The sequence below is a fragment of the Choloepus didactylus genome, chromosome 9, assembly GCF_015220235.1.
Source record: "Choloepus didactylus isolate mChoDid1 chromosome 9, mChoDid1.pri, whole genome shotgun sequence".
NCBI classification, from domain to species: Eukaryota; Metazoa; Chordata; class Mammalia; order Pilosa; family Megalonychidae; genus Choloepus; species Choloepus didactylus.
In genome coordinates this window covers 14,813,164-14,827,145 of record NC_051315.1, presented here as the reverse complement: position 1 = coordinate 14,827,145, position 13,982 = coordinate 14,813,164, and the positions used below count along the sequence as shown (strand labels likewise).

General features: G+C 40.8%; 1 protein-coding gene across 9 annotated transcripts in view; it reads right to left on the bottom strand.

Annotated features, from left to right (window-relative positions):
- Positions 1-13,982, bottom strand: part of C9H2orf76 (chromosome 9 C2orf76 homolog) — a 132,648-nt gene that overhangs the window by 37,264 nt on the left and 81,402 nt on the right. For 6 of the 9 annotated variants that reach the window (XM_037850543.1, XM_037850542.1, XM_037850545.1 and 3 more), the window contains exon 7: positions 8,134-8,546. In XM_037850543.1, coding sequence (XP_037706471.1) covers positions 8,470-8,546 — 77 coding nt within the window. In that variant the 3' untranslated portion in view covers positions 8,134-8,469. Of the gene's footprint in view, positions 1-4,787; positions 8,103-8,133; positions 8,547-13,982 lie in introns of those variants that run through there. The other 3 variants (XR_005218972.1, XM_037850548.1, XM_037850547.1) reach the window with 2 other exon arrangements.

Here is a 13,982-nt window from a genome sequence, read left to right as displayed (position 1 = left end):
GCAGAAGAGAGAAAGGAAGTTTACTGAAGTGATGCCCATGAGTGTTCAAGAAGCAGTGGGATCCACGCCCAAGCAGAGGGCAGACCTGGAAATGAGTGAGCACAGCGAGTCATCTACCATCGCAGGCAGGGAGGCAGCGGACATCAGTACAGCTGCAGAGAGGTGACAGACGGTGATGGAGCAGGAGCAAGTTCTCTTCTGACTGCCTCCATCTTCTTGGGGAAATAGGAGGAGAGCAGCTCTGAGTGGGGAAGGGAGGAGGGTTAGGACTGAGAGCAAGAACCTGGGAGAGGGATGAGCCTGGACCCTGCATCGTGTGATTGAGAAAGCTTTCTTGGACCAAAAGGGGGAAGAGAAATGAAACAAAATAAAGTTTCAGTGGCTAAGAGATTTCAAATGGAGTCAATAGGTCATTCTGGAGGTAACAGTTATGTGTTATATAGATATCCCCCCTCTTTAGTTTTTAGCTTATCAGAATAGTTAGAAGGAAATATCTGAAACTGTTGAACTGCTATCCAGAACCCTAGATTCTTGAAGGCAAGCGTATAACTATATATCTTATACGGTATGACCATGTGATTGTGAAAACCTATGGCTCACACTCCCTTTAACCAATGTTTTATGGACAAATGAGTAGAAAAATGGGGACAAAAAAGTAAATAAATAATCTGGGGGAGGAGGGGTATGAGACATTTTGAGTGTTCTTTTTACTTTTATTTTTACCTTTATTTTTTTTTGGAGTAATGAAAATGTTCAAAAATTGACTGTGGCAATGAATGTACAACTATATGATGATATTATGAACAACTGTTTTACACTTTGGATGATTGTATGGTATGTGAATATATTTCAATTAAAAAATGGTTAAGAAAAAAAAAGAACCCAGGAGAGTGAAGGAACCAGGGATGTGAAGAACAGCAAGGTGGGGCTAGGAACTTACCTGAGCTTAGGCATAAATCAAAGCCGTGTGCAGCTATTACAGTGCAGGCGTGGAGAAGGTAGAAAGTGGAATTAAACGTCGGGAAGGGGTACGATGGGGGAGGGTTAATTATGTTGGGGAGAGGGGTAAGGGAAATGAGGGTGTATACGAAGCACTCATGATGAAGGACCAGATCTGAAGTAGGCTGGAGGGAGAGATAGTGAAAAGATGGGAGGATCAATGGATGCTAGGTGGTGGTGCTGGGGATGGGGTGGCGTTTGGTGCTAGAAGTGGAGCACCAGAGGGAAGAGACGGAGCACCACAGGAAGCAGTGGTCAGAGAATGGGAGGTTCAGCTCCCAACTCCTGGTCTTGTAGGTGGGAACCCACTTGAAAATAGGACCTTTGAAGATGCTATCAGTTAAGCTGTGTCCAAACTGAATGAGAGTGGGCCTTCATCCAAAGTGGCTGAAGAACTTACAAGCAAAGGAAATTGGACACAGAGGGAGAAACCATGGGGAGCAGCCAGAGGCTGGAAGCCAATGGAACCGCAAGAGAAAGAAGACACTGCCTCGTGCACTGTCTAGTGACAGAAAGCCAAGGAACCCTAGGGATTGCTGATTGTGGGCCAGCCAGAAGATACCAACCTTGGGAGGAAGCAAACCTTCTAGCCTCTGACACCATGAGCCAATAAATTCCTGTTGTTAAGCCAGTCCACTGTGTGGAAACTAAGGCAGGAGGCATGACACATATTGCCTTACTGCTGATGAGTAAGGCTAAGGTGTGGCTGTGGGAGTAGGTCGCTGGGCCAGGAGATAAGAACATCTGTATTAGGGTTCTCTGAGATATCTGTAAATATGAGATTTTAAAAAAGTGTCTCATGCAACTGTGGGGATGCACAAGTCCAAATACCACATGGCAGGACACATGAGTCCAAATTCCATAGGGCAGGCAGTGAGCTGGCAATTCCTTTGAAGGTTTTGATCAACTCCCCAGGAGAGGCTGGCTAGCTAAAGAAGAAAAATTCTGTAAGGCAGGCTGCGAGCTGGCACTCCGATGAGGGTCTTCAATGAATTCCCCAGGAGAGGCTGGCTGGCTGAAGAAGTGAAAGTTCTCTCTCTTCTCCTTTAAAAGTCTTCATTGATTGGATTAAATTCAGCTGATTGACTTCACTCATTGAGGAAGACGCTCCCTTCATTGATGTAATCAGTCACAGATGAAATCAATTGACTCATGATTTAATAAACCAGCCTTCTGGTTTATTAACCAGCCACAAATGTTCTTGCAGTAACCGTTAGGCCAGTGCTTGCTTGACCAGACACCTGGGCACCATCACATGGCCAAGCTGACACATGAACCCAACCATCACAATGTCATTGCAGCTGAGCTGGCCAATGGCCTGAGAGGCCCTGAGGTGCCAGAATGCTTGTCTAGGTCTGTATCAGATTGTGACAGGGGCACTGGAGAGAGTGACAGTGAGACAGAAGCTACAAATCCTTAAGGAATAAAGTGGGGTTTTGGAGGCATCTGCATTAGAGAGAGGAGGGGAGGAAATGTAGAGTCTGAAGACATAAGGCTCAAAGTTGGAGGTTTGACAGAGGAGGGCGGTGATCAGGAAATTTAGATTATGTCTTGCTAACTAGATTTTAACATGGAAAGGACTGAATACAACAGCTCTTTGATCTTTCTGGCTCTCACTCTCCAAGAAGTGACAATGGAGGGGAAGAAGCCCTCCCAGGCCTCCTCCCCTACCACCTGCTATAATTCGTTTAAAGCATCAGAGCCCTGGCTTTGACCCACTGCAAGAACATTGCTATTGGTGCTGGCATTTTCCCCACATGTTGCACTTAATAGAAATGAAGCTAAAACCAAAAACTCAAGTCTCTCAGGCAGCATCCCCCAAATGGTCCTATGTCATCATCTGGGACCAGAAATGGATTTTCTCCTTAAAGCTCTCTTTAAATCTCCTTAAATCTTTCTCCTTAAATCTCGTTGCCTCTGAATGATGTTATTTGCTGAAAACTCACATGAAGGGCCAGGTACAGACTAAAGTAGGGTCGCTGCTCCCTGAAGACCTGCCCTGTGGAACAGTCTGGTACACAATCCATGTTTCTTTTAAATCATCACATATTATACAATCCTCTGACTGCTCAGAGGTCCAAAAAGGAGTCTCCGAAGGCCATTATCCAAACTCTTTGTTATTATTTTAACCCAAAATGCACACATGGGCATAGGGGATGGCTCCCAGAGCTGAGTCACTTAAATACATGTATCTCATTGGATAGAAAAAGATGACAAGAGCTGTGCCTTCCTCCCCCGTGTCCTCCCCTCCCATCAAGGCTGAGGTGCAGCGTGAAGGGTGAAGGGCTGCACAGGGCTGGGTCAGTATGAAAACCACATGTGCATTAGAGAGAAGGCACTTCCCAGGCCTGCAGAGACCCAAGACCCACTGTCTTTGGGGCAGAGTTCAAAATATTGAAGGCAAATAATGAAGTGAATATTCTACTTCCCTTCCATTACCTTGGCTAATCTGACTAATCATAAGCATTTCCAAGAGGAAACTGAGGTGACACTGCCATAACCGATCATCAGAGCCCTTCCCCCAACATGCATATGTGTGCACACACATGTGCACACACCCATGGCACACGCATCCACATGCACACATCCACGGCACACACGTCCACGTGCACATATGTACACATATATGCACATATGCAATTGAATCGTGTCCCCCAAAAGACACATTTCAACTCCTAACCCCTGGCCCTGTGGATGTGAATGTGTCCATAGACAGGGGTTTGAAGATGATATTGGTTAAGATGTGGTGAAACTGGATTAGGACAGGCTCTAATGCAATAGGACAAGTGTCCTCGTAAGGACAGGGGATTTGGATACAGAGAGAGGGAAAGACAGAGCGATGGCAACATGGATGGCCGGCCACCCACCAGAAGCCAGGAGAGGGCATGGAGGATTCCCCACTTCTGGAGGAAGTGAGATCCTGCCAACACCTCGATTTTGGGCTTACATCCTCCAGAATAGCGAGAAAATAATGGCCTATTCTTCCAGCCATTGGTGTGTAGTGCTTTGTGGTTTCCCCAATCCCAGACACGTACGCCACAGGTGCTTTCCCCTCCCTTCCCTCCCTCAGCAGCCAGCAGCTGTTCTCACAAGGGGCCCAGGCGACAGCCTCCCTGGGTGGCCCAAGTAGCAGGAGCACCATCCTCTCCTCCATGTGTCTGCAACAAGCAGGAGAAGGAGGGAAAGTAAAGCCCTTTGTGATGGCAGCAAGTTCCTGAAATTCACATAAACCCTTGCCTGGCTATCAGTGGGGCTAGGGCCTATACGCTCCATTGGCACAAAAGAGAAAGTAAGTTCTCAATGCTCAATGGAGCATGGTGAGAAAATGTATGTAGAAAGGGTCCCAAGCAAGAATACTGAGTGAGAAACCCTGCCTCTTGCGCCTTCATACACATCTCTCCAAGGGTCCCAACTCTCCTTGTTCACAAAGAACAGCAGAGCTTGGGATCTGAAGCCAGGAGAAAGCTGCCCTTTGGCCTGATGGTAGTAGGCCTTCAGCAGGATGTTTAACCTCTATGGGCCTCAGGGTCCTTGGCTCCAAAAGGACATTGGTGCTGCCCCACTGCTGTGGATATCTGGTAAATGCCTCTTTCTGCAGGCATCAGAGGGTTTCTTGGAGATGGATTCCAAGAAGTAGAACTATGGGTGATGGGACTTGTGCATTCGTTATTTTAATACATGCCACCACAATTGCTTACATTCAGTGACTTTACTAAATTTACACTCTCCACTGGCACTGTAGAGCACATGTCACTAGCAGTACTTATTAACCAAACCCTTTACTTTTGCCAATTTAATGAATGAAAATGGCTGGTTTCAATCTGATTTTTTTTTAAATGGGATGTCCATCTTTTCACATGTTCATAAGCCATATTTGTGTCCTTTTCTACTAATTTCCCCTTTACAAAATGCGCCCATTTTTGTTGTACGTTTTTCCTTTTCTTGTTGATTTGTGAGAGTTTATATATTCTGTGACAGTTGATTTGTGAGAGTTGATTTGTGAGAGTTTATATATTCTGAAAGCCAATTCTTTGTATATTTTATGAATGCAAGGAATTTCTCCAGGTCTTTACTTGTCTTTCAACATTTATTTACGGTTTTTTGCAATTCAATTTTTCATTTTGATATGCAAATTTAACACATCACAGTATTTGTATTTTGCCTTTTAGGGAGGCTCCTTTACCCCAAGGTCCTATGCAAAATCCCTATTTTCTGCTAACAAGAAGTCATTTTGTTTTTCGCGTTTAGTTATTTGTTTAATCCTCCTGAAATTCATCATTTTCAAGGATCAGTCATGTGCTAAATATCCCTTCTTTTCTCCATTGATTACAAACACTACTTTTATTATATACTAAATGTCCATATACATGAGTCAATTCTCTACTCTGGTCCATTTCCTTGATATGTTTATCTATTTCTGTAGCCATACTGCGCTGTTTTGATGACTACAGCTTTAAGATATATTTTGGTATGTGGTAAGCAATCCACCCTCCTTTTTGATTTTCCAAGCTGATCTTGGTTATTCTTGCACATTTACTTTTCTAAAGGAATTTTTAAATCAGCCTCTCAAGTCCCATGATAAATCTTTTGGGATTCTGATTGAGATCACACTATATTACAGATTAGATGCAAACCAACATCCTTAAGACACTGAATCTTCCAACTAAGAGCAGATAATATCTCTTGTTTAGGTCTTTTATGTCCTCTAATAATATTTTACAGTTTTGTGCATGTTTCATTTTAGTTCATCATCCAGCACACCTGTCATCTCTTATTAGTTCTAATAATGTGTCAGTTGATTCTCTTGTGATCATATGTCTGCAAATGAATGTTCCGTCTCTTTCTTTTCAATATGTGTGCTTATTGCTTTGCTTCTGTTACTGAATGGGCTGCAATGAAACCTGCAAAACCAAACTCATTAGTACTGTGTGGTCACTCTTGTCAGGTGCATATCTAGCAGGTTGGTTCAAGCACTTCTCCATTAAGTAGATTTTTTTGGTGGGTGGTCTTCATCAAGTTAATGGCATCCTTTTCTACTGCTAGCTTTTATTCATGCATGAGTCTGAATATCATCAAATGCTTTTTTTGACATTTAGTGAGATAAGCATAATTTTTTTCTCCTTTAATCTATTGATTTTGTGAATTACACTGATAGTTTTTCTACTTTTGAACTGATTTTCCATTCCTGGTAAAAGCCCTTTTTAGTCATTATATCTGTGTTTATAAGGAAAATAGCCTATAAGTCACTTTTATACAAGGAGAATATGCACACACCAAAAAAGGGATTGATGTACATATTTTTACATTGCTTGTTAAGAAGAAAATGGAAAGGTAAAGATCTGTTTACTTTTACATAAAAAAGAAAACCTGGTATGTAAATTGGGTATTTGCAAAAGGAACAAATGAAATATATTTTAACCTGTTCTTCTACTTGCTGAATTTCCTGTTTGGGCTAATGCTGCCACCATCAATCCATCACTCCAGCAATGAGCCTTGAAGCCTTTGCTCTTCTATACTCTCCACACCCAGGCATTCGCCAAGTCCCAAAGAGTCCACGAGTCACCCCACCTCACACCTCTACTGGGGGGCCATGGGGTGGAACAGACGACGGTCAGGATTTACCACCACCTTGTCTTGGGTGAATTACTTTGCTTCTCTGGGCCCAGATTTCCTCATCTATAACATAGACATGAGACTCTCAAGGGTAAAGAGTAGGGTAACACATGCATAGCATCTACCACAATGCTTGCCACCTACTGCGTGATCAAATGTTACTAACTATCCCAACAACGCTCCCCTCTGCTGCTTCCCTCAGTCACGACCTTAAGTCAGGACTTCTATTCTCCACCTGGTCTATGACAAGGGTCTTCCACTCTTCCTGCCACCTGGAAGCTGCTGTCAAAACTCATTGTCTCAAATACAAATTTGGTCATGAAACTTACCTGCTTAAACCCTTCCACTGGCTCCCAGCTACCTATGAGAAAAAGTTCCCGATTCTCAGCATGACTTATGAGGCCCTTTATATAATCTACCTTGATGGCCTACTTTTCCTCCACTCTAGTCCACATACTTTGCACTCCAGTTCACTGAAATTCGTACTTTACCAAAAACCCTGGGTGCGTTCCCTCTCTTCTCTACCTTCCCTTCCCTTTGCTTCTCTAAATAAGCAAAAATTCCTATTTAACCTTTAAGACACAGCTCAACTGGGCATCTCTTAAAAACAAACAAACAAAATAAGAGTTCTAAATCGCCACAGAGAATTAATTACGCTATCTTCAGTGCTCCCAGAGCAGTTTTCACTATTACATTAAAATTACTTGCTTATGTATCTTTTCCCACTACACAGGGCAAAAACTGTCTTATTTTATGCTTTATTACTTTTATTATTCTTTATATGCCTTTATTCTTTATTTCCTATGACAACTGTGCATTCAGCACTTTGTTTAATGAATGAAAATATGAATTAAATAAACAGGATTTGTTTTAAAGAAGGTTCTATTAAATCTTTCAACAAAGCAAAGAATGTTCTGATCATGGTAATCAGATTTTTGGCCTTGACTTATCTCAAGTGAGACTCTCCTACAGTGAGACCAATCTGTCCTAGTGACACTTGTTAAGGGCTCAGGAGTAATTCTAGAGCAACTAACCTCTCCAGGAGACCTGATTAGTACAAGCTGGTTGAGAGGCCTCTTGGCAACTACTGAGCTCTCAGGTGCTGATTGTCAGCCATTATCAGGAACCAAAGATATAGTATTATTGTGAAAGAATGTTATCTTCCAGGATGTGGACTTGTTCTCAATGAACACTTTTCTCCAAGAAGTACAAACACCCTGCTACCTCCTCTCTCCAAATAAATGAGTTTGATTCTATTATAGTTTGCTCCCAAATTCAGGAAACACTGCTCCAGAAAAAACATTTCAGCAAGGTTATTTGTAAAGGCTGAGATATGAAAAGAAGAAAAGAAGTAACCCTCTTACACCATAAAACCTCCCTAAAATACACACAATTCAGTTCTATGGATGGTGGTGTGTTTGACATACTTCTTGAGTTAAAAGATGGCATTGATGGCTGGAACAGTCAGTAAGAGTTGCTCTAAGTAGAAACTATGGAGAAAATACAAAATAGAATGACTTTACTTTTACCTTTCTAAAGAATCTAACATGCCAGTCACCGAAATAATCCCAAATTTTAGAGAACAAATTATGACTAAAGAATCAATATTCCATTATGATTTTTGAATAATTCTCTGATGCTCTTTTTTTTCCTCATAAATAAATTTAATATTTTACAATGAGAAAACAAGCAAAATGAGACTGACAGAGAGAAAACTCATCACAGATTTTAGCTCAAATAGCAGATCCTGGGATTAATATTATTATTTTTTTAAGATTTATTTGTCAATTTAAAAAACTGACTAGTGGAATAAAGAGCTTACTGCAGGAGTGCAAAAAGGAAGTCTGCATGAAGTCTTCACCAGGATGAAATGGGATTAGCTTTGTAGTTCTTATAATCTTCTTCACAGAAGAATGCAATCTCAGTTTCATTGGCTGAAAAAAAGAAAATCAGAAAATGGACCAAAATTTAATATAAAACTAAATTTTAAGCAACTATGGAAATCCACATTGCTTTGATTCAATGTTTCAGAACTGCTCTATATGTTTAAAATAAGAAAGATGAGCTGGTTGGTGGTGGAATACAGTTCACCGAGTCAACAAGAAGTTTAAGCTGCAGTTACAAGAATATAAAACTCAAATAATTTAAAAGTAAAAAGAAAAATAACAAAAAATACTAAAAACAGGACTTAATGCAAGGATCTAGTTTTCAGGATATCACAAAATTGCTCATTTATACTCATCTTTACAGTCCTAAAAAATAATAATCCTTGATTTTTTTGCAAATTTGCTACTCAGTTACTGAAGGAGGGGAAAAAAAACCTAATCTCTTTTTTTTTTCCTGAAATTAGCCTGTAGGTATAATAATTTAATACTTAGGGGATCAGTAGAATATTTTACAGATCACTTTACATTCTCCCTCATGACCCATCAAATATGTGTCTGAAAAAGTTAATTTTTTTGCCCTGCTCATGACTAATTCATAAGGCTTCAACAATATGCAAAGTGAAAAAGACACAAATTGGCTTCTACCACAATACCTTCAAATACCTCTAATTATTCACAGGGGACGTGGCACAGCTAAAGGACCCAAAAGGTTCAGAACAGTCACAGTTCTTTCAACCTAGTAGGTCAAGGACTTCGTCTTCTAAAACAATAAGTCAGCAACATTATTAATTCAGGCCAGAGACAAATCGGATGGAAAGCCTTCCAATTATTAAACATGCAATTCTTTGAGGTGTTGCGCCAACAAGCTCCACATTCATTTTTTAAATTAAACCAGAAGTTAATACAGTCTGTTTGGCTTTTACAGAAAGAGCAAAAGGGCCTTCAGAATCTCGACAAGAAAACAGACAAGAGTATTTGTAATGAATACTGAGCACTCAATTAACATACACTCTACTCTAAAAACAGACAAGTTAACTCTGCAAGCCAAATAAATCAGATAATAATAAAGGGTGCTGAGGATTACACGGGACTCTCAGTTTACAATTCTCATCTCATCATCAGAATTTATCAGAAAAGGGTGAAATTGAAGAGTTTAGGATGACATTTCATTAAAATGTTACTGTTATTAAGAATATCAGATTTAATGTTTTTCAATCATAAGTAACCCATGCTCATTGTAGAAAATACAGAAATGTAAAGAGAAAAAAATAAAATTGCCCCTGCTCTCCCACCCTCATTCTAGTCTTACTACATCTCGAAGATTAAATTTTATCTAAAGAGATGAAAGTTAGATTGTAAACGCTTGTCACAGTGAACCTGTGGGGGGACACAGCACAGAAACTGGGAATCAAAGAAGAGAGGCTGTAAGCAGATACATCCTGAGCAAAACATTAAATTAATGTACAGTTCAACTTTACAAGCAAGCAGCATTTAAAAGAACAGCAAGAGGCTCCACACTTGGAGTCACTGATATGTTGAAAAGGGGGCTTCAAAAATACAATATTCAAAGATGAGATACCAAGAGCTTTTTCCTTTATATAAAAAGTTCCCGGGGACTTTTTAGTTGTTGTTCAGGGCAGCATGCCCAGGGGTAGACTTCTAGCAGCTGTAAGTGATTCTCACCCTCCTTCTAATGGAGAACACAGAAAAGCACCCTGTCCTTAATACTCACGGAGCAGGGTGTTAGCTGCGTGTTCTATTTACACACAGAGCTTTACCTAGTGCTTTCCCACACAGCACTCCACTTTTAGCGCCCCATGCTACATGTAACGACCATTTTCACTTCCTGGGGCTGATATTTATCTGTACCCCTTTTGAGAAACTAATGGGTACTTCAGCTCTTTAGTACAGTAATTTGAGGCTCAGAATAAGGTGATGTAAGGAAAGTACTGACAGCACACTTCGGACAAGCAGATTTTCTTGGGTCTCATTAACTTCTGATCAATCCATTATTTATGTACGGTACGTATGCCATCTCTCATAATACATGCTCAAATTAAGATAATCTAGGATAAAGATTTTATTTTCAGACTATTGCATTTTTTTCAGAACGACAGTCTTAGATTAAAAATGGGTTAAACTCAAATACTTCAGGCTGATCAGTTTTTCTTTCACCCCTGACAAACTGGAAAGCAACATACAACTTAAAAATTACTCTGAACATCCAAAAGTAAAACATAAGATGGATTTTAACCTTTAGTAATATAGTCCTTGAACAGTAATAGAATGCAATGTTTAAAAAATCTATAAAACTGTTGGAAATGTTTGAGATAGTGATTTCATGTACTTATACTGTTCATTTATTTGCCAATTTAAGTGGAAATGAATCAGAGGATTTTCAAGACTTCTCCATCACCTTTTTCACACTGTTCCTTAAATTCTTGCTTCCTAAATTCTTTCTGAAATGGCTCGGGAAGACCCTCGGGGAGTCTACTGCGTGCCAGTCCCCTATGGCACCTGATTTTAAATTAAATGTGCTGCGGGCGCAGCACACTCAGGTACACAGGTCCAAGCTTGGCATGTGACTGAAATGAATGTGCAATAGAAAATCCAATAAAAACACTGCCGGCTCATCCTTTTGTCTTACTATCAAACGAAATCAAGTAAGAACCCTACAAGTACATTGGTGGATCATTTTAATACTGACTCTCAAGTTTAATAAAATGAACACAAGCCAGGACATTAAAACTTTGGATATAATATTAATAATTGTATAATATTCCCAAACAGGTCAGGCGCGTGCACATACACACACACACACACACACACACATCTTTAATAGAAAAAAGATTAATAATAAATTTAAAGGATGAAATATTTTTTAAAAAATACTTTTAAGTGTAAAATCCTACCAAAAATTCCCCAATGTGATACATTTAAGTTCATGAACTAATTTATCTCAATAAACGCACCTATTGACAAGTATTTAATGGGTGCTAAGTCTCTAGTCTCACTCTTGTCAGCACCTAAATAGTACAGGCAAACATTGGAGCTATTGCTGGTCAGTTCCAGACCATTGCAATAAAGTGAATTTCACGATAAACTGAGTCACATGGATTTTTTGGTTTTTGTGCCAGTTTGGATGTATTATATACCCCAAAACTCCATGTTCTTTAATGCCATCTTGTGGGGGCAGACATATTAGTGTTGATTAAGTTGGAACTGACTGATTAAGTGTTTCCATGGAGATGTGACTCAATCAACTGTGGCCAAGACCTTTGACTGGATAATTTCCATGGAGGTGTTACCCCACCCATTCAGGGTGGGTCTTAATTAAATCACTAGAGCCATAAAAAAGAGCTGACAAACAGAAGGAACTCAGTGCTACAGCCAAGAGAGACATTTTGAAGATGGCCACTGAAAACAGACTTCTGCTACTCTAGAGTTTGCCTGGGAAAAACTAAGAATACCCCCAGATGCCTAGGGAGAAATGTCCTGGGAGAAAGCCACTTTGAAACACAACCTGGGAGCAAAGGAAGAAGACGCCAGTCATGTGCCTTCTCAGACAACAGAGGTGTTCCGTACGCCACTGGCCATTCTTCAGTGAAGGTACCCTATTGTTGGTGCCTTAGCTTGGACATTTTTATGGCCTTAAGACTGCAACTTTGTAACCAAATAAACCCCCATTTCTGGTATTTTGCATAACAACAGCATCAGCAAATGGAACAGATTCCCAAAAAAGTTATGTTATATATGAAAGTTATGTTTATGTTTATACTGCAGTCTATTAAGTATGCAATAGTATTATGCCTAAAAAAGCAACGTACATACCTTAATGAAAATGTCACAGAGAAACACGAAGTGAGCACATGTTGTTGGAAAATGGCTCAGACAGATTTGCCCAATGCAGGTTTGTCATAAATGTTTGATTTGTAAGAAGCACCATATCTGAGAAGTGCAATAAAATGAAGTATGCCCATTTCAGTCACAGCAACTGCTGTTGTAGAAAACAGACGGAGACAGGTGTGCTGACTTTTTGGCATAGATATTAACTATCAGGGAAGGTTCTAATGTGACATTAATTGCAGATTATCACACACACACACAAAATATGTGAAGGGACAGGTGTGGTTTATGTGGCAATCTGAGACCAAAAGGACAAAATTTCCTGCTCTCTCCCACTCCCGGAAGACACCCTACCCTGCCTAGTTTCACAAAATCCTAATCTACAATTCATTTAAAACTGTGCTCACAGCCGAGCTGTATTTCTAAGTTTTTACCAAAGGAGGTCCACAATCCAATGAGAGGTTCCAACTCTGGTGCTTTTTATTTCACTCCTGCTTCAGATGTGTTTTAGATCTGCAGTTTCAAGAAAACAAATAATGAGATCTCAACTTTGTTAGACTGGACACATGCCTGCAATCTCCAAAATGGCAAGAGGAGGGCAAAAGAGAAGAGCAATTTATGGAGGTTCCTTATGATCCCTTGCTCTGGGCCCACTACCTTTTCACTGAGTACCAGACTGCATCCCTGTTACAACATTAACATAAAGAGCAGCTACCTCAACAGACTGTTAAAGGAAGAAAAACCTGTATTATGCCCTAAGATACTACTACCCAAAGAAGATCGGGAAAGGGAAGGAACCCTTAAGGAAACACAAATCAAACATGATCCCCATAAAGAAGTGAGAGCCAGAGAATCCTCCAATATTAGCTGAATGTATGAGATGACCAAAAGGTGCTAAGTACAAGAACAGGTTCTGGCTGTGGACAAATGACAGACGTGACAGACATGACACTGGAGATGAAAACAAACCACAAGAGAGTTTTGGAATTATTACAGGATCTGGCTTGTCCAGGATCTGGCTTGCCCTGCCCCACTCCCTCAAATAATCACTCAAGGTTTGGCCCACTGTATCTTGTTTTAACATATTTCCCATAAAAGATAACTGGCGACTCGGGCAAGATGGTGGCATAGAGAGGAGTGGAAGCTAAGTAGTCCCCCTGGAACAACTACAAAAAAACAGAAACAACCAGTAAATAATCCAGAATAACTGCGGGGGGACAAACGAGACCATCCACTCATCATACACCAACCTGAATTGGGAGGAATGCCCAAGAACACAGCATAAAATCTGTAAGTAAAACCTGCAGAACCAGGTCGGGAGACCCCCTCCCCCATAGTCCCAGCTGCAGAGCCTCGTGGTGCCAGAGAGAAGCTCTCTCCCAGCAAGCGAATACAGCTCAGCTGAGCTCCAACTGGGGTTTTAAGTAGTGAGTGTGAACTGCTCACTACAGGTACGCAGCCCCAAAAAAACAGACAGAGGCTTTGGGTGACGACTGACCTGGGAGAGCCGGAGGGTCGCCTTGGACTGGGTCTGAAGGGGACTATCTGTTTCTTTTTTGGCTCAGTGGAGAAAGCCCCAGTCATTTTCAGTTTCCAGGGCTGTGACTCGGGGAAGGGTGGAGACAGCACAAGCAGAGA